Source organism: Vulpes vulpes, chromosome 11, assembly GCF_048418805.1.
Source record: "Vulpes vulpes isolate BD-2025 chromosome 11, VulVul3, whole genome shotgun sequence".
Lineage (NCBI taxonomy): Eukaryota > Metazoa > Chordata > Mammalia > Carnivora > Canidae > Vulpes > Vulpes vulpes.
The window spans coordinates 44,691,998-44,710,873 of record NC_132790.1 but is presented as its reverse complement, the minus strand read 5'-3'; the positions used below and the strand labels follow the sequence as shown (position 1 = coordinate 44,710,873).

The 18,876-nt window shown below is 36.4% G+C and overlaps 1 protein-coding gene across 24 annotated transcripts in view; it reads left to right on the top strand.

Annotated features, from left to right (window-relative positions):
• Positions 1–18,876, top strand: part of MTMR2 (myotubularin related protein 2) — a 117,971-nt gene that overhangs the window by 53,955 nt on the left and 45,140 nt on the right. For 11 of the 24 annotated variants that reach the window (XM_072726238.1, XM_072726234.1, XM_072726226.1 and 8 more), the window contains one exon: positions 17,252–17,327. The exons of 3 other annotated variants lie outside the window; for them this stretch is intronic. In XM_072726238.1, the coding sequence (XP_072582339.1) occupies positions 17,252–17,327 (76 nt within the window). Of the gene's footprint in view, positions 1–1,856; positions 1,951–2,019; positions 2,155–2,548; positions 2,686–17,251; positions 17,328–18,876 lie in introns of all 24 variants that reach the window. 10 more of the 24 variants (XM_072726223.1, XM_072726225.1, XM_072726222.1 and 7 more) reach the window with 4 other exon arrangements.

Sequence of the window (18,876 nt, the reverse complement as noted above, 5' to 3'; positions counted from 1 at the left end):
TCACTAGCCAGGGGAAAAAATGGTTGAAGTTAGCACTTATTTGTGATTAGCACCTCTTCTGGCCAGACCAGCATCAACTCTTGAGAGCCTAGGAATTGAAAAGAACAACTTTAGCCAAATAAAGGATATCCATCAAAACTCCGCATTATACTTAATGGGGAAATGTTAGAAGCATAGCCTTTAAACTTAGAAACATGATGCAGAATTTGTAGCCAATAAAATAAAAAAAATAATAAATGTAAGAAATGAAAGGAAGAAAGCTTTTTTTTTTAACTTACAGATGATTATGTGGAAAGTTTAAGAAAAATATATGCAAACTACCAGCACTGTTGGTGGATGCAAGATAACTTTAAAAAGATAAATCTTGCTCCTGTGCCTTAACAAAAATATTTAGACAGTGTGATTGATTTTAAAAAGATTTCCAGTCACAAGAGCAACAAAATTACATTACTTGGGGATACATCTAATAAAAGATACATAAGAACTTTATGGAGAAAGTTACAAACTTTATTAATGAACTTAAATCTAAGTAAATAGATGAGTAGAAGGATGCCTGTGTGGCTTAGTGGTTGAGCGTCTGCCTTTAGCTCAGGGCATGATCTCAGGGTCTGGGGATAAAGTCCCACATTGGGCTCCCTGTGAGGAGCCTGCTTCTCCTTCTGCCTAGGTCTCTGCCTCTCTCTGTGTGTCTCTCATGAGTAAATAAAATCTTAAAAAAAAAATAGATGAGTAGACACAATCGCCTGGAGATGTCAAATATTTTCAGTATGTATCTGTTAGTGCAATATAATTTCAAACCAAATTCAAAAGTTTGTCTTGCAGACCTTGGCAAGTTGATTCTGAAATGTATACGGAAAGGTAAAAGGTCAAGATTATTTAAGAGGAAAAATGAAGTGGGGAATTCATTTAATTAGTTTGTAAAGCTAAAGTAATTAGAACAGAAATAGATCAAGAAGACACATGACAGAGTTCAAGAATGACTGATTTTGTAGGGACTCTATATGATAGAGATGGTATAACAAATCAGTGGAAAAAGAATGAATTATTTGGTAATCAGTGCTGGGTTAGCATATTGAAATTTTAAAAAAAGAAGTTGAGTTCCTAATTCACATATACACAATGAATTCATTAGATTAAAATCCTAAAATTGAAAATAAAAATTTTATAATTTTATTTATTTATTTATTTTTTAAAAAGATTTTATTTATTCATGAGAGGCACAGAGAGAGAGAGAGAGAGAGAGAGAGAGGCAGAGACACAGGCAGGGGAAGAAGCAGGCTCTGTGCAGGGAGCCCAATGTGGGACTCGATCCCGGGTCTCCAGGATCACAACCTGGGCCAAAGGTGGCGTTAAACCGCTGAGCCACCTGAGCTGCCCAAAATTTTATAATTTAAAAGAAAATATGTGATACTATCTTTATTACGTGCACAAGGAAGGGATTTTTATTTTTTAAGATTCTATTTATTTGAGAGAGAGAGAGAACAAGCAGGAGGAACTGCAGAGAAGCAGGCCCTCTGCTGAACAGGGAGCCCAAAGCAATGCAGGGCTCGATCCCAGGACTCTGGGTCATGACCTGAGCCGAAGGCAGATGCTTAACTGACTGAGCTACCCAGGTGCCTCAGGAAGGAATTTTTAAATAAGACCTAAAAATATTAACTATTAAAGATTATTATTAAATAAAAAATAAATTTTAAAATATGCTAAAATGGTAAGGACCTTTTCTTGCTTATTGATTAATGTTCATCTGACCTCTCTCATCTTAAGCTCTACAAAGGCAGGAACCTTACTTATATCCCTAGTGCATAGAACCACACCTGAGTGAGTGTGACTTAAAAGCTGTTTATACTTGTGTCCAGTTGCAGCCTCAAGCTCCCTGGGACACTGGAGACATTTGTCCTCTCATTTGCTCTGTTTAGTTGGTGGAAAAGTTTGAGGAGCACTTCTAATCAGGTGACTCTTGAAACCACTTGTTAGCCACATCTGGGAAACGAAGAGGGAAATTCTATGTTTTATTCGTAGTTCCAAATAAAATCTGTGTACTTCTTCACTGACTCACTGTACTCTTGGAATTTCCCGGAAGTTTTGAGGAGACAGTGTCCAGTAAGACATGGTTTCTGCCAGCATGAGGCTTAGAGTCATGTCATGGAAAAAGAGGTAAGCAAATCAGTGATTATTGCATAATAGGATGAAGAAGGTATATCTTGGGAACAAAGAGGACAGAACATTCTAAAGCATTCTAAAGTTTATATTACAAGTAAAATGCTGCTACATTTAAATATGTTTATGAGAAAATATTTGGAGGGCATTTATTAAAAACAAGAGTTTAAAGAAAAATAAATTCATTGGGTAAAAAAAGACTATTGCTCTAAACCCCTTAAGGGCAGATATATTTGTCTTATTCCCTGTTGTATCCTTAGAGCTCAGTATCTAGAATGTGGAAGTACTTAAGAAAAATTTGTTGACTGAATCAGTAGAATGAGAAATATGAAATTGTTTGCTCATTTTCCTTTCATTTTTTTCCCTTAGTTTTTATTTATTTATTTGACAGAGAGCACAAGAAGTGGGAGAGGCAGAGGGAGAATCGGACTCCCTGCTGATCAAGGTCCCCGACATGGGGCTGGATCCCAAGACCCTAGGATCATGACCTGAGGTGAAGGTAGACGCTTAACCAATGGAGCCACCCAGGTGCCTCATGCGTCCTTTCATTTTTAATAGTCCCCTAAGTCTTATGTATGGTATGCTTGCCTTTCTCTGATTTAGCTAATGCACCATCATAAGGCTAGTCTTCGTCTGATATCACTTTCATAATGTGACACCTCTGTTTAAAAATTCTTCTGGGGCAGTCCGGGTGGCTCAGTGGCTTAGCGCCGCCTTTGGCTCAGGGTGTGATCCTAGAGATCTGGGATCAAGTCCCACTTCAGGCTCCCTGCATGGAGCCTGCTTCTCCCTCTACCTGTGTCTCTGCCTCTCTCTCTGTCTCTCTCTCTCTCTGTGCCTCTCATGAATAAATAAATCTTTAAAAAAAAATTCTTCTGGCAGGAGTGACTGGGTGGCTCAGTTAGTTAAGTGTTGGACTCTTGGTTTTGGCTCAGATTATGATCTTACGGTCCTGGGATTGAGCCCTGAGTGGGGCTCCAGCTGAACAGAGAGTTTGCTTGTCTCTCTCTCCCTCTGCCCCTCACTCTACTTTCTCTCTCTCTGGATTAAATAAATAAATCTTAAAAAAAAAAAAAATCTTCCAGGGGATCCCTGTTTCTTACAGAAAGTGTAGACTTCTAAGTCTTGTGTTCAGGGTTCTCCATGTTTGGTCTCATCAAATCTATCACACTGTATGTCCATCGTTTCCAAAACATAACCCTATCTCTATAGATAGAGAGTCTTCTTATCTTCTTATAGTCCCTTAAATGTCACGTCCTCATTCCCGCTTCCATTCATCCTGGCTTCCATTCCAAGTACATCTGGAATGTACTTGTTTCTGCTCTTCAGTGAAACAGATCATGGTCAAAATGTTAATAAGAGACACAGCCCCATCAGGTGATTCCAGCCCTTTATGATCTTTCTTTCCTAATAGAAGATGTGTGGATAATAATCAAATAATGTTGAAAAAAACTTTGAAGAGATTGTATGAGGAAAATTTGGAAGAGAGACAGAAGGTAGTCACTAATTTATTTCTGTCATCGAGAGCCACCAAAATCCATTTGAAAATATTCACAGTTGTCTCACATCCATCCTTAATATGGAAATGTTAGGTCCAAACTCCCATGATTTCCATTTTACTGAAACTTTCCTCTCCAACATTACCACTAACTCCCTTTGGTAAGATTTTGTATCTTTTTTTTTTTTAATTAATTAATTTATTTATGATAGTCACACAGAGAGAGAGAGAGGCAGAGACACAGGCAGAGGGAGAAACAGACTCCATGCACCGGGAGCCCGACGTGGGATTCGATCCCGGGTCTCCAGGATCACGCCCTGGGCCAAAGGCAGACGCTAAACCGCTGCACCACCCAGGGATCCCCAAGATTTTGTATCTTTTATAACAACACTAGGTATTTTTTATTATGAAAGCAATTAATGAAATAAAAATCTGTGGGAAATAGATATAGGATTAAGGAAAAAAATAAAAATCCCCAGGACTTTTACTACTCTTAGTATTTGGTACATAGAAGCTCTTCCTTAAAAATATCTACTTCGACAGTTATTAGGTTGAGTGTCAGAGTAAAAGCTCCTCAGTTCTGCTTACTAGAAGCTTATGATGTCAGCATTGGGCTCAGTAATGTCTTGCCTACTATTCTGTTAGGTAGTTTAAGCATGTTTATTGGATCTGTAATTAGTTTGATGAAATTTAAAGATACTATTAACCCCCTTAAGGCCTAAAAGAATAAAAACTCTGTGTTAAAATTCTTAGTAAAAAAAGCCAAATAATTACAATAGAATGATAGAGTATTTAAAAATTAGAAAATATGAGAAAATGATAAATGTGAAAGCAATATTTAATATATTCATGATGCAATAAGAATAATAGTGACTGTTCAATTGATAATAAGGAGATAAGGAAAAGTATATATGTCTAAAGTTTATTTAACTAGGTAGAACACTAATTAACATGATGCTAATTCTGGAAAAGACAAGAAATATCTCAGACTTCAAAACTGAGCATAGTGCACGTGCTGCTGATATAATTTCTGTTATAGTCCACACATTTCACATAATCATCTTTATATATACAGAAAAGGCACATAATGAAAAGTATTTGACAAAATTCATCTATTTGAGATTTTTAGAATTTTTTAATTAGAAAGGAATAGGTAAATACATATGTAAGCATCTGACTTAATAGTACAATATTAAAACAGTAGAAGTACTCCCATTAAAGAACAAGATAAGGTTACCTACTATCATGACTGTGTTATTTAGCATTGTTTTTAAGTATCATCCAATGTAATTTGATAACATAAATACATGCTATGCATGTTATTGAAAAGGAAGAGGCAAAATAAGCATATTTTAACCTGTCAAGAAAATCAAATATATTATTAGAAACAAAAGACTTTAACTAGATGACTGGTTATTAAAAGGAGCTTGGAAGTCATCACTCTGTTGTAACAAATAAAAAGCAGAACAAGTTGAACGTCAACAACGCTTCTTAGATCCATCAGAGAATTGAGATCATGGGACAAATGGCTGCCTTCCAAATTGGACAGACAGGTAGAGCAGAAACCTATAAGCAAAAGCCTTCTCAGGAACCAGTATGGGGTATTAAAACAGGAACTGTAATTGATGAGTTGCTGGATGCTCAATGTGGACAAGTCTGAGAGCTAACTCCAGGGAACCCCACTTCTAGGAGTTCTTCATACTTTTGTGAGTTTTACCAACAAAAACGCTACCAAGTTACCACACAGAGGTAAGAGAAAAATCTCTTTTGCTTTCTGGCAGAGGGGAGGGAAAAACAGCCAGTTTGAAATATGTCCAAAGCATTCTGTTCTTTTTGATAAGGCCTACCCTTGAGAGAAACTGTTTTTACTAACCTATCCTACCTGGTTTTGTCAGAGCTTGCCTGACCTGGGAGAAGGGAAATACTTAACTCCAGTCTCCTCTAGTCTTCTACCTGGAGGAAGAGAAATAGAAATACAAACTCTAGTACTCTAGCCATCCTTTCCTACCTCAGAGCTGGAGACTAGGAAGCACTTTTGGGTGTTACAGCCCAGGAGCACAAGCCCATTAAAAGATTGAGGACTGTATGTAGGACTTAGTCATAGGACTGTAGAATACTTCCCCTCCCACCTCCATACCTCACTACCACATCACTCAAGGTTTGCTCATTTCAGTTCTTTTTACCTACTACATCATGTCCAGCTTTCAACAAAAAACTACAGGGCATACTAAAAGCCAAGTTTGATATATAAGAATTAACAGCTTTCTATTGTGAAGATACTTAAAAATATTTTAAGTATACTTATATACTTAAGTATATATACTTAAGGGAGGGAAATATCCTATTTATAATAACAATTAAAAATATGAAATATCCAAGAATAAACAAGATACATGCAGAGATTTTTATGAAGTTTCTTCATAAAAAACTCTAAAATTCTGCTGAATAATATAAAAGAAGACTTAAATGGAAAGGCATATCTTGTTTGATAGAAATGGTCAATATTGTTTAGATTGTAATTCTTATTCTGCAGATAGTCTGGTTAAAACTTGACAGGTCAGTGCTAAATTTGTAATGACAAAAGTCTGGAAATAATAGAAATGTTTTTGGGGGGCTGATAATTTATATGTTTATAATTGAATACTATGCAGTCTTTGGAAAGAAGAGGTAGGTCTCCACGTGTGAATATGAAAATATGTTCAAGACAGTTAAAAAAAAAACAAATGTTGAACAGTGTGTATAAGTTCTCATTTGTTGGGAATTGTGGGAGGAGGAGTAAAAGAAACTGGATACACAAGCAGGTATATTACTTAGAGGCAGGTAGAAAGGAAACAAGGAGACATGTTTGGAGGCTCTTTGAATAGTTCCAAATAAAAATTGATAAAGGCCATGTACAGGGTAATGACAAATGCGAAGTAAAGGACAAATTTGAAAACATTTATATGTGGATGTAATGTGTTAAAGCTACCTGAGTTTTGCAGATTCGAGGGAGAGAGGAGTCAAAGATAATGGCCCCTGATTTCAATCCTGGTGACAGTTTTTTGTTCACTTCTCTTTGGACTGCCTCTCTTTGTACACTTCCCTGTCCTTTTTTTCTCAGCCAAAAGAAAGGCCTTAATGTGTCCTGCAGCCCTTGCTCACTCCCTGGCTCCCTTCTCCTTCCTTCCTTATGATTTTTTCCCCCTCCTTACAGCTTCAGCCATTGTTTGTTTATGGATGACTTCCACTTGTCACCTCTGGTCCTGATCTCTTTCTCAGCCTCCCATCCCTCATGTCATTTGCTTGCTATATAGTTGCACAAGGATGCTATCATGTCATGATCATAAGCTTAGTACAGTTACACAGTTCAAGTTCAGCTGCTGTTGCAAGGTATATGTCCCCTTGGAAAAGTTGCTTAACTTCTTATAGGGGTCAGTTACCTCATTCATAAATGGGAATAGCACTACTACTGCTTCTCTTGCAGGGATATTATAAGCAATAAATGAATAATGACCTTCTAAAAGCAGAGCATTAACTAGGCCAGTTCATGATGATTTTTTCCTTGGTGTGGGGTGAAATGAAAGTAATTGAGATAATATTTCATCTGTCTACCTATCTACTTCTATTTCATTTTTGACAGATATTCTGTTATGGGCCATCTTTTATCAAGGAAGGACTGTTCTGTATCACAAGAATACATCCTCCTAACCTTTGGGTTTTAAAGATCTTTTTTCTGTTATATAATGATGTTCCTAATAGGTAGTAGTCATTATTGTAGTTCTATTTTAATGGTCTCACTTATAAGAAAATACAAAGTTCACAGCCCTGATTTCCCCTCTCCCACCCGCACAATTTCTCTTCTTTGCATCTTGTATTAGTGTGGTGCAGTTGTTACAGTTGATAAACCAATACTGATACATTAATATTAATTAAAATCCATAGTTTACATAAGGACTTACTCTTTATGTTGTACATTCTGTGGGACAAATGCATAATGACATGTTTCCACCATTACTGTATCGTGTGTAGCAGTTTCACTGCCTTAAAAATCCTCTGTGCTCCACGTTTGTCTCTCCTTCCCTTTCACTGAACCCTTGACAACCACTCATCTGTTGACTGTCTACATAGATTTGCTTTTTCCAGAATGTCATACAGTTGGAATCATCTAATACAAAGCCAGATTGGCTTCTTCCACTTAATGGTGGCGTATCTTTAAGGATCCTCTGTTTCAAAAAAAAAAAAAAAAAAAAAAAAAAAAGGATCCTCTGTTTCTTTTTTTTTTTTTGTCTTGATAACTCACTTCTTATTGCTGAATAATATTCCTTTGTATAGATGTACCACCGGTTGTTTATCTATTCCTTGTCTGAAAGACTGGTTGCTTCCAAGTTTTTCCCAGTTAAGAACAGCTTGCATTTAAAATTCTTCAAGATTAAATTGGGAAATTTTTCTTAATATTAGGTCTATTCATTCCTTGGGCTGCTGTAACAGAGTGTTGCAAATTGAGTGGCTTAGAACACAGGAATTTATTTTCTTACAGTTCTGGAATGTGATATTGTGATATAAAAAGAAATATATATTTTGGGCTTCACTTTTGGCTCCTGGCCAGAGCTCTTAAAACCTTGTAATTTACTAAGTAATAAGATCCATAGGATGATCTTTTGATAAAATATTTGTTTTTGGTTTCTGACTCATGACGTAGTTCCCAGAGTGATAAAAGTGAAAGGAACATCTTTTGTTGTAACACACACCTTTCAACCATCCCTGAGTTTATGTTAACGAGGTGATGTTTGGAAAGCCTCTAAAGGTGGGGGCCTGGTTGTCAGGGGAACACCCTTGTGACTAGAAGTTTGGAACTTCCAGCTCCACTCTCTTCTTTAGGAAAGGGAGAAGGGCTAGAGGTTGAATTTATTAATGGACAATGATTGAATCAATCATGTCTAAGGAATGAAGCCTCCATAAAAACATCCTAACTGAAAGGGTTCGGAGAGCTTCTGGACTAGTAAATACTTGGAGGTGCTGGGAGGGTGATGTGCCTGCCCAGAGAGGGCATGGAAATTCCATACGCCCTCTTGTACCTTGCCCTTGAGGCTCTTCAGATGGCTGTTTCTGAGTTGTATCCTTTATAATAAACTGGTAAATGTAGATAAAGTGTTGCCCTGAGTTTTGTGAGCCATTCTAGCAAATTATTGAACCTGAGAGGGGAGTGATGGGAATTTGACTTCTGGATGGCTGGTCAGATGTACAGGTGACCGCCTTGGACTTAAGATTGGTGCCTGAAGTAGGGTTCAGACATGTGGTCTGTGCTACTTGTGGGTATTAGTGTGATAATTGAATTGTAGGACCCCCAGCTAGTGTCTGCTGAGGATTGAAGAATTGTTTCCTATGGAAAAACTCACCATATTCAGTATCAGAAGGTTGAAAATAGAATATAGAAAACTATTTTTTCTTTTAGGGGGGTTAGAATCATAGATTGGTTTATACTTCTTCCCTTGCTGCTGGTGAAGGCCAATAATGCTTGGCGTTTTTTGGTTTGTAGATTCATCACTCTAATCTCCGCCTCTGTCTTCACATAACATTCGCCTTATACCTCTGTGTCTTCACAGGATCCTGTCTGTATAAGGATATCAGTTATATCAGATTATTGGCCACTCGACTCTAGCATCTCCTCATCTTAACTAATTACATCCACAAGGACCCTATTTCCAAATAAGGTCACATTTCCAGATACCTGTTAGTCAGGACTTTAACCTATCTTTATTGGGAGAAGGAGGACAGAATTCAACTTACAGCATGAAGTGATGCTTTCCAGACTTCCTCTTTAGATACTTCTTTTTTGTTGTTGAATTATTAATGGTGATGTAATGTTATTCGACCTTTAGTAGTTGTGGTTTCAACTTAAAACCAAATTGTCTTTGGCTGTGTCATAATAAAAAAGGGCTTTTCTGTACTCAAATTTGTACTTTTAAAGATATAACCAATAAGATTTATCCCAGATGCCAGTTTGTGGCTCTACCCTGTTCAGAGTTTTGTTTGTATGGCTCATTTTGCCTCCTTTGTGGTTTGTCAGTCAAGTTGTATAAAACATAAAGTAAAATTGATGTTAACAGTTTTTTTTACCAGAATTATTCAATGAAATATGAGTACTTAATTTTTTACTTCACAGTTTTAGTATATAAAGAAACTGTGGAGGATAGTTTGTAACTTCTACAGGCTCATCTTTCCCTTTCAGTTGATTAAAATATAGTGTTTTGCAGATTTCCAAATATTCTTTCCTATGTTTCTGTCATCTGACATTCCATGTGAAAACTGACCTATAAATTTGCTCATACCCAGATCATCGTTATAGACAAGTTTTCTGAATTTCCTTTATAGTAATTTCCTGATTGGAGAGAAAGAAACAGAGGGCGAGAGAGGGAGGTAGCTTAAAGTCACATGGAAAGTTACTGAGCAGTTTGAAAATAGTTTGATTATGAGAATGTGGAAGAAAATGGGAACATTTTTTATTGGGGAGAGAGCAAAACTGAATTATGTTTTAGGAATAAAAGAATTAGAAATTTCAGTCTGTGTGGTAGTTTTTTTTTTTCCACCAGTAAGATTTTAATATGATGAGTAGACTTTTCTTGATAATAAGAAATGCTATCAAAGAGCAGACCTTATTCCATCTTATCTATTGATACAGCCAAGTTCCTGAGACAGGCAGGGACCTCATGTATCTGTATCATATTTTATGTATTCCAGAAGATTTCTCTCCTCCTCTTGTATCTGAGAGTCATATGACTTTTTCTACACTAAAGATATTTCCATGTTAATGCAGAAAGACCTAATGAATCAGTCTGGGTTTGCTGCCTTCATTCTTCAGACCCCTTTTTAGTACGGTAGGCCTTGGTATTTTTGAGTTCTCTTGTTTTGCTGCATCTGTATTTCTTCTTCCTTTACTGAAATACCTGAAATGCAATTTTCTCAGAAGTCATCAAGTGTTACTCAAATGATTGCTTGTATTTGTTTCATAAGCTTAGGGTCAAATCCAACCACTTCTTCCAACAGGTATCAAATATTCTTCTTTATTACTGCTACTACAGAGTAATCCAGAATTTTGATATTTCTTAGATTATTATAATTTCATCTTTATCATATTTAGTTTTGTGCACTTCCTTAACTCTGCCATTTACCTGTATTGGGGTCTCCAATGATTTTCCTTTACGTGACTGGTCAAGTTTAAAATCTTTATTCCTCCCTCCTCTGCCCACCTAATATCTTGTTATAAAAATCCCCAAATACACTATTGAGTTGTAGGAGTTCTTTATGTATTTTAAATATTAATCCCTTATCAGATTTGCAAATATTTTCTCCCATTCAGTAGGTTACCTTTTCATTTAGTTGCTGGCTTCCTTTGCTGTGCAGAACCTTTTTAGTTTGGTATAGTTCCACTTGTTTACTTCTGCTTTTGATGTGAAATCCAAATACCATTGCCAAGACCAATATCAAGGAGCTTACCCTCTGTGTTTTCATCTAGGAATGCTATGGTTTCAGGTGTTACGTTAAACTTTAATCTATTTTGAGTTGATTTTTGTGTGTGGTGTAAGGTAGGGGTCCATTTTCACTCTTTTGCACATACCTGTCCAGATCTCCTAGCACCATTTATTGAAGGGACTCTGCTTTCTCCATTGTATATTCTTGACAATTTTGTTGTAATTTTTTTTTTTTTGTAATTAATTGAGCATACATGTGTGGGTTTATCTCTGTGTTCTGTATTCTGTACCACTGATCTTCATGTCTGTTTTTATGCCAGTACCATACTATTTTGATTACTCTGCTGCTTTATAATATGGCTTGAAATCAAGAAGTGTGATCCTTCTAGCTTTGTTCTTTTTTAAGATTGCTTTGGTTATTTGGGATCTTTTGTAGTTCTATGTAAATTCTGGGATTTTTTTGTTCTTTTTCTATGAATGCCATTGGGATTTTGATAGAGATTGCATTGAACCTTTTATGTTTTTAATGCCACAGTTCTTTTTTAATATTGTGTATTTATAAAGAAATTATACTGGCTATAGTTATTTTTAATATTCATTTCCTTTAACTTTTATAATATAGTTAAGTGTTTAACATACCACCTATCACAGAATCAGTTTTCTGAATCTGATAATATATTTACCTTTACCAGTGAGATGTATATTTTCATATGTTTTTATGTTTCTATATCTTTTCATTTCAGCTCAAAGAAGTCCTTTCAGCATTTTTTTTCAAGGCAGATCTAGTGGTGATGAATTCCCTTAGCATTTGTTTTTCTGGGAAAGGGTTAGTGCTTCTTCGTTTCTGAAGGATTCCTTTGTAGACTGCAGAGTGAGGAGGGCATGGGTTTGGTACTTGGTCTGGTGAGGGTTCCTGTTGCTTAGATGAGGGCATCTTTGGTTGAGGTTTTTCCAGGGATTCATGGGTGGGGTTCCTATTGGAGTACAGAATGGAGAACTGCATTCCTTTGATGCCCTCTGAAATTCTTATCTGTCTCTTTTCTGAATTCCTCCTTTACCCCCTGTCATGGGGCGCTTGTTTTAAACTTTGGGTGCTGAGGAAGAAAGATGGATTTCTTTAGCAGTGTCCCTTGCTGGGGAAGCTGGGCACTAACTCACTGCTTTACTCTTTCTTCCATGGGAGAGGTCCCCAACCTGCTTTTTCTCTGAGCTGTAGAACCTTGTGGGGGAGGGGTGATACTGGCAAAGTTTCTCTTGCAGCTATCTCATTTCATATTCACTAACTGTAAGGTAGACATTATTTTGATATTAAATGATGAAACTAAGATTCAGAGAGGTTAGTATGGTGGCAATAAATGGTTTTTTTGGGGGGAGCAGAAAGGTAGTTGAGATGTAAAACTTAAGTTTTTGCTATACATCACAGATTTCTTATATCTAAGTTTTAATGTTGATTTACCCTTTTCAGCTTAATTATTGCCTCAGTTATTTTTTTTTTTAAAGAGGACCTGTCGGTTATATTTTTGGTGACTTGTCATATGTAAAGAATAACTTCCTCTTGCCATCATACATATCAGGGAGGTTACAGCATTTTCTTTCAAAGATCTGCTAACATTTGTTACTGTTTTCTAGAGTATCATTTTACAGATAAGTTGAAGCTGGCCTGATCTTGCTTTTACATGCAACTTCCGCCAGACCTCTCTCTTTTGGCCTGTATTGTCATGGGTTGTCTTTTAATATTTATAGTTAAAAAATATGCTACAATTCACCTAGGCATATTTCTGTCCATTGATTTTTGGGGAGGGGTGGAAGAGGGAGAGAGAGAACCTTAGGCAGGCTCCGCACTCAGCCTGATGCAGAGCTTGTTCTTACAATCCTGAGATCATAACCCAAGTTAAAATCAAGAGTTGGATGCTTAACAGACTGAGCTACCTGGGTGCTCCTCTGTTCATTGATTTTTATGTGGAAACTGGTAAACTCTTTTGGTCAACAAATTTAGAAAATCTTTATTCATTTCAAAAATATGTTCTTCAGTTGTATCTTGGATTATTGCTCCTATTCTGTTTTAATGTTTTTTCTTTCAGGAAATGGGAGTTCTTGTATTGGTTTTTTATCATCTTCCCTTATGTTTTTTATCTTTCTTTTTTCCTATAAAGTCTTAGAGCAGTCTTCATTTTTGCCCTCAACATAAATGCTGTTTTCTGAATAATCAATTCAGTTCTTTATTATTTCCAACACAAATTTTATTACTACATTTTTAATTTTTGCAGTAATTCTTTATCTTACCCATTTTTTTGAGTCTCATTGTGTCTCTCCTTATGACTTCCTGTTTTTATTTCTTAAGGAATATGGTCGATTTCCTTTTGGTTATACCAAATAGCTTATAAATGTTTCTACTAATGGCTATAGAGAATTCTTTTCAGAAGACTGCTTTTTTGTTGAGCCTCAGGCTGATACCTCCTTTTCCTTGCCAAATAATCCTTTTTTCTAGGCTCTGTTTTTTTTCTCTTCTATTTAAGGATAAGTTTGTTCATAATCAGTGTTTGCCAACAAAGGGTCTGGATTGCCCTTGGCCCTGCTCTGTTTACTCATTTGGGTTCCTTTTCGTATCTTCAGCTCTAAAGTGAGTTGTTTATGTATATCCTCTAGTGTATGCCTAAGTGTTAAAAGTCTGCCATCTTGGGCAGTTTTTCTGGGCAGATATGGGATCTTGACTAGCTTTTCTTCATTGCCTTGCTCTCTGACATTCTTGTCAGTGCAAGTATAAGAGAGCCTACGGCTCTGAACATGCACTACTTGCATGAATTTCCCTGTCTATTTTCTCACTTTATAAAGCTTTACTTTGAAGATTATGCCTTCCGTACACTGTGTGTTTGTGCCAGAACTGCCTTCCTCTCTATCCCTGTATACAACACACATTATCTGAGGTTGGCAGTTTTCTTCTGAGTGTAGAAATCTAGAAAGAGTGGAAGTGTGGTGAACAACACCGTAGCAGCTACAAGGATGTATAGCCGTGCAGTGTGGGAATTCCTGTGGCTTTGTAGTGACATAATCTTTGTATTTCCAAGTCTGGTGGTAGATGAGGGCAAAGGATAAAGCATTTTAAATGATCTTTCACATATTGAATGTTTGATTTTGGTTCTTTTTTGTACTGTGTTGTTATTTGTACCTTTTTAAAAAGATTTGAGATAAAGCCTGAGAGAGAGCACAAGCAGGGAGGAGGGGCAGGGAGAGAGAGAGAGAGAGAGAGAGAGAAGCAGACTCCCCACTGAGCGAGAGAGAGAGAGAGAGAGAGAGAGAGAGAGAAGCAGACTCCCCACTGAGCAGGAAGCCCGATGCGGGGCTCCATCCCAGCACTCCAGGATCTGTGAACTGAGCTGAAGGCAGACACTTAACTGAGTGAGCCACCCAGGTGTCCTATTTGTGTATTTCAATCTAATTCTGTTGTTTTCATGATTAGTAGAAAATTTTACCAGATTTTAGTCATCAGTTGTTAGTCTGAATTTCTATTATTGTGATTAATAGAAAATATTTATTAAGTTATATATTATGTGTTGACCCTGGTATAAATGCTTTAAATGTATTAACTCATTTAACAGTTTTGTGGGGCAGTAGTATTATTACCATTTTATAGAGGCATAACGAAGTTGAGCACTCTGCCCAAGAGTACTTAGCATGTACTTAGATGGGATTGGAACCCAGGAAAAGTCTATATATTTGCATATTTCAAGTTTATAACCTGCTTTTCTGCATCTTCATAGGCTCATCCTTCCTCTTTCTCTTCCTCTATCTTTTTCTCCCTCCCTCCTTCTGATCTCTTTCTTTCTTCTATGACTTCATAAAAGGCTATATCAGGAACTGGCAACTAGGTGCCATTCAAAAATATGACATTTTATTAATTTTCGAATGTGGAATATAAAAAATTATATGTATATATATATTTTAGTTCTTTAGGTATTGCATTAAGATTACTTTATGAAACAATTAAACTTTTGAAAGTATGTTATAATTTATTTAGACTGCAACTTTATTGAACAGAATTAATTTATTCTTTATAGACCTTAGTTTATTGGCCTTAGGTGAACACCGGGCTGTGGCAATGTCTAACCCTTTTATCTAATCCTCCCTGAGCACCTAACTTAAACTAAGGAATGACTTAATTATCAAGAAGAATTAAATTCATTAGATTAGTACTGCCTAGTATGAGCATCACTGGAAATATGGCTATTGAGCACTTGAAATGTGCTAGACTGAGATATGCTATAAGTAGAAAATACACTCTTATTTCTAAGGTGTATATGAATAAAATAATATAAAATATATCATTAATACTTCAAAAATGAGTATGACATGTTGAAATGACAATATTTTTTACTTATTAGATTAAATAAAATATATTATTAGAATGAATTTTGCCTATTTTTCTTTGTTTAATGTGACTATATAGATAATTAAAAATTACATATGTGGCTCGTGTTATATTTCTATCTGGTATTCTAAAGATATATCTCTTCTCTCAGGGTCTGGTAGCAGGAAAACAGATAAGTGGTTAGGAGTGGTGTGGTAAGTGCCAGATAGGAGATCCTGCTTAAGAGACCTCTACCCAAGTGTGAGGGCCTCCAAGAAGGTGACCTTTAAAGCAGCAGTGGTTTTTTTTCTTCCTCTTTCCCTTGTTTTGAAGACTCTAAGTCTATTTTTCGGACTGAAGGAAATAAAAGTCAAAAGTTACTTAAAACAAATCTTTGAGAATCTTTTTTCTAGTGGTCTTTTTTTTTTTTTTTTTAAGTCTAATGAAATGAGTCAGGGTTGAAGCAGAAGACCTGACTGCGCAGAGACCACTGCTCTGCCCTGACCTCAAACTGGCTTAGCCTAAACCAAATTGATGCTGTGTCCTTTGCTAAGTTTGGAACAAAGGTCAGTTTGAGATCTTTTGAGTTCAGGTGTCTGGGGGACATCTGAATGAGGAGGAACATTAGCATTTGGACGAATGGAACCTAGTGTCCAAAAAAAAAATCTCAGCTGGCATTGTAGATTGAAGTTAGGTGAAGTCATAGATAAGGTATAAGATATCAGGAAGTGAGTAAAGTGAGATACAGACAAACCTCTGAGGAACAGGGAAGGTTGAGAAAAGGGAATTAAAGGTCAAATGAAAAAGAATGGTCAAGAAGGAAGAGTTTAATAGGACAGTGTGCCTTCAGAAGCAGACAAGTGTAGGTAGTGTCAAATGTAGTTGAGAGATAAAAATAAAGACTGAGAAATGTTCATTTTCTTTAATAATGAGGTCATTGGGAAGAACATGGGTTCCTTGGAAGGGTTGGGTTAGATGGCAAAGCCAGATTGCAGAATGTCATGGAATTACTGGGAGCTAAAAAAATGGAGACAATGACCACTATTGTTTGGTTGTGAAAGAGGTGGAGGTGAGGAGGCTCATGGTAGTGGCTAGGGGGATGTATTTATATTTAGCATATGACAACGTGTGTGTGTATGTGTTTGTATCTTATTTGGGTTGTCAATCCATTATATAATTGTATTTCTCTATCTTTACATTCTTGGAATCTAGTGTCGTGTTCAGTAACAGTTGTTGATTATGATTTTAATCTATTTAATAAGTCTTTTTCAACAAGATACTTTATCACCATCATTTGCAAATTCTCTAAACATTAAATCTACATCAGAGCTTGATTTTATCTGGGTTTGAACTAAGGCCCCTGGGCATGGCTAGATGGAAAGAACATGGGCTGTGCAGTTCCCTAACTGTAATTCATATCTAGATTCTAACTTGTTAGCTGAGTGATCTTGACCAAGTTAATTGTCCCTTCTGGCTCGTTTTTCCTCATTTAGGAAATGAGGATAATAACACCTACCCTTTATAGGGCTGTTGTGGAATACATTGAGAAAACGTGTCAGGTGTTTTATATGGTACTGTACATGAAGGTAGGCACTTAGGAAATGCTGTGTAGAAAAATAGCAACTTCACATGTTATACGTGCCAATACCATAATTTTTATAATTTGATTTAAAGTTGCATCTGTGATATAATGTTATACCTTTAAATTAAAAGCAAGCATGCTCAACTGAAATTTGAGTAAAAAAATAGCCTTTGAATAAAACATGTTTCTTTTCTTGCTCCCTCCTCCCGTTTCCAATCCAGGTCCTGAGGGAATCTAACAAATTAGCAGAAATGGAAGAACCACCCTTGCTTCCAGGAGAAAATATTAAAGACATGGGTCTGTAATGGTATTTTTTGTTGAATTTCTTTCTCCTTTCTGAGTGCACAGATTATTAGTACTCTTGATGTATAGAGACCAGGTTCACTGTCCAAGATACCACCTGTCCGGCCGCGTTCATTGCTGCCAATCTTCCCAACATTTGGTGTGTCCTCTGAGCCTAGATCTACCACACCTATTGGTTATGTTTGTAGTTGGACTTTAGGGAAACATGCAAATTCAAATATATTATGCTTCTTCCCTGGATTGCTTTACATTCATTCAAAGTAGGTGGCTTTTTTTTTTAAACGCTGAATTTTCTTTTCTTTTCTTTTCTTTTCTTTTCTTTTCTTTTCTTTTCTTTTCTTTTTTCTTTTCTTTTCTTTTCTTTTCTTTCTTTTTTTTTTTTTTAAATTTATTTATTCATGAGAGACACAGAGAGAGAGGCAGAGACATAGGCAGAGGGAGTAGCAGGCTCCATGCATTGAGCCCGATGTGGGGACTCGATCCCGGAACTCCAGGATCATGCCCTGAGCTGAAGGCAGATGCTCAACCACAGGCGTCCCTTTGCTGAATTTTCAAAAGAATATTTCGTTGTTTTGAATGACTGAAGACTTTTTTTTTTTTTGAATGACTGGTTTGCCTAGATAAAACATTAAATTGTTACTTTGTACAAGTGATTTTTCTTAAAATACATTCTTTTTGTTTCCCTTACTTTTTCTACTCTGAATAAACTTGTGTCAATTTTTGGATGAAAATATTTCATCTCCATTGCAAAGCAAGCTGTTTCCATGTAAGTGCTTTTCTTTTGCAGCCTAAAGAACTAAGCATTAACTTATTGTATGGACTGGCAACAGGCATTTAAAATATTTTTTTTTTTGTCTTCATGCTTTTACTTTGTTAAATCTGTGTGGTAGTCTACAAAATACCATAGCTTTGGAGGAATAAACTATTAGGAGAATAAAGTAAAGGGCTTCTTAACCAAAAAAACACCAACTTTCATTTTACTATCAATTTATAATGTGTGGTAGAAGAGGAGCCAGCGAGGGAAGTTGAGGAATGAAGAGAGTGTGGTACTGTGTGAACTAGAGCAAGCCAGACTGTATATTTATCTTTGTCCAGGTAGGTCCTTTACTTCTCTACTTCTGTATCTTGGATTCAGTTCTTCCTGTGCATTGAGTGCCATCTCACCATTTTTGCCCATCTAAAGGTTACCTGCCATTGGGGCATAACTCACATGCCTATGTTCCTCAGACATTTTAGGATCCTACACCTGGATGGACTTCCCTTTCATTGTATTACTTAGAGTATGTTTTTGTGCCTCTTTTTCTGTACAGATTGTATGCTCTCGTCTATTACATTTGTCTGTATAAATTTTATGTCCTTATAGATATGTATTTTCAAGGTCACTTTAGCCTACCTCACAGAAAATATGGCTTCTTCCCATGAACTCAGTGAAAATTTGAGAGGGTTAGTAAATCTAAGCTCTTTTGGTACCACTAGGCAGTACCAATATTGCAGAATTTAGAGGAATTCCTAATATATTAAATATTCTGATTCAAAATAATCT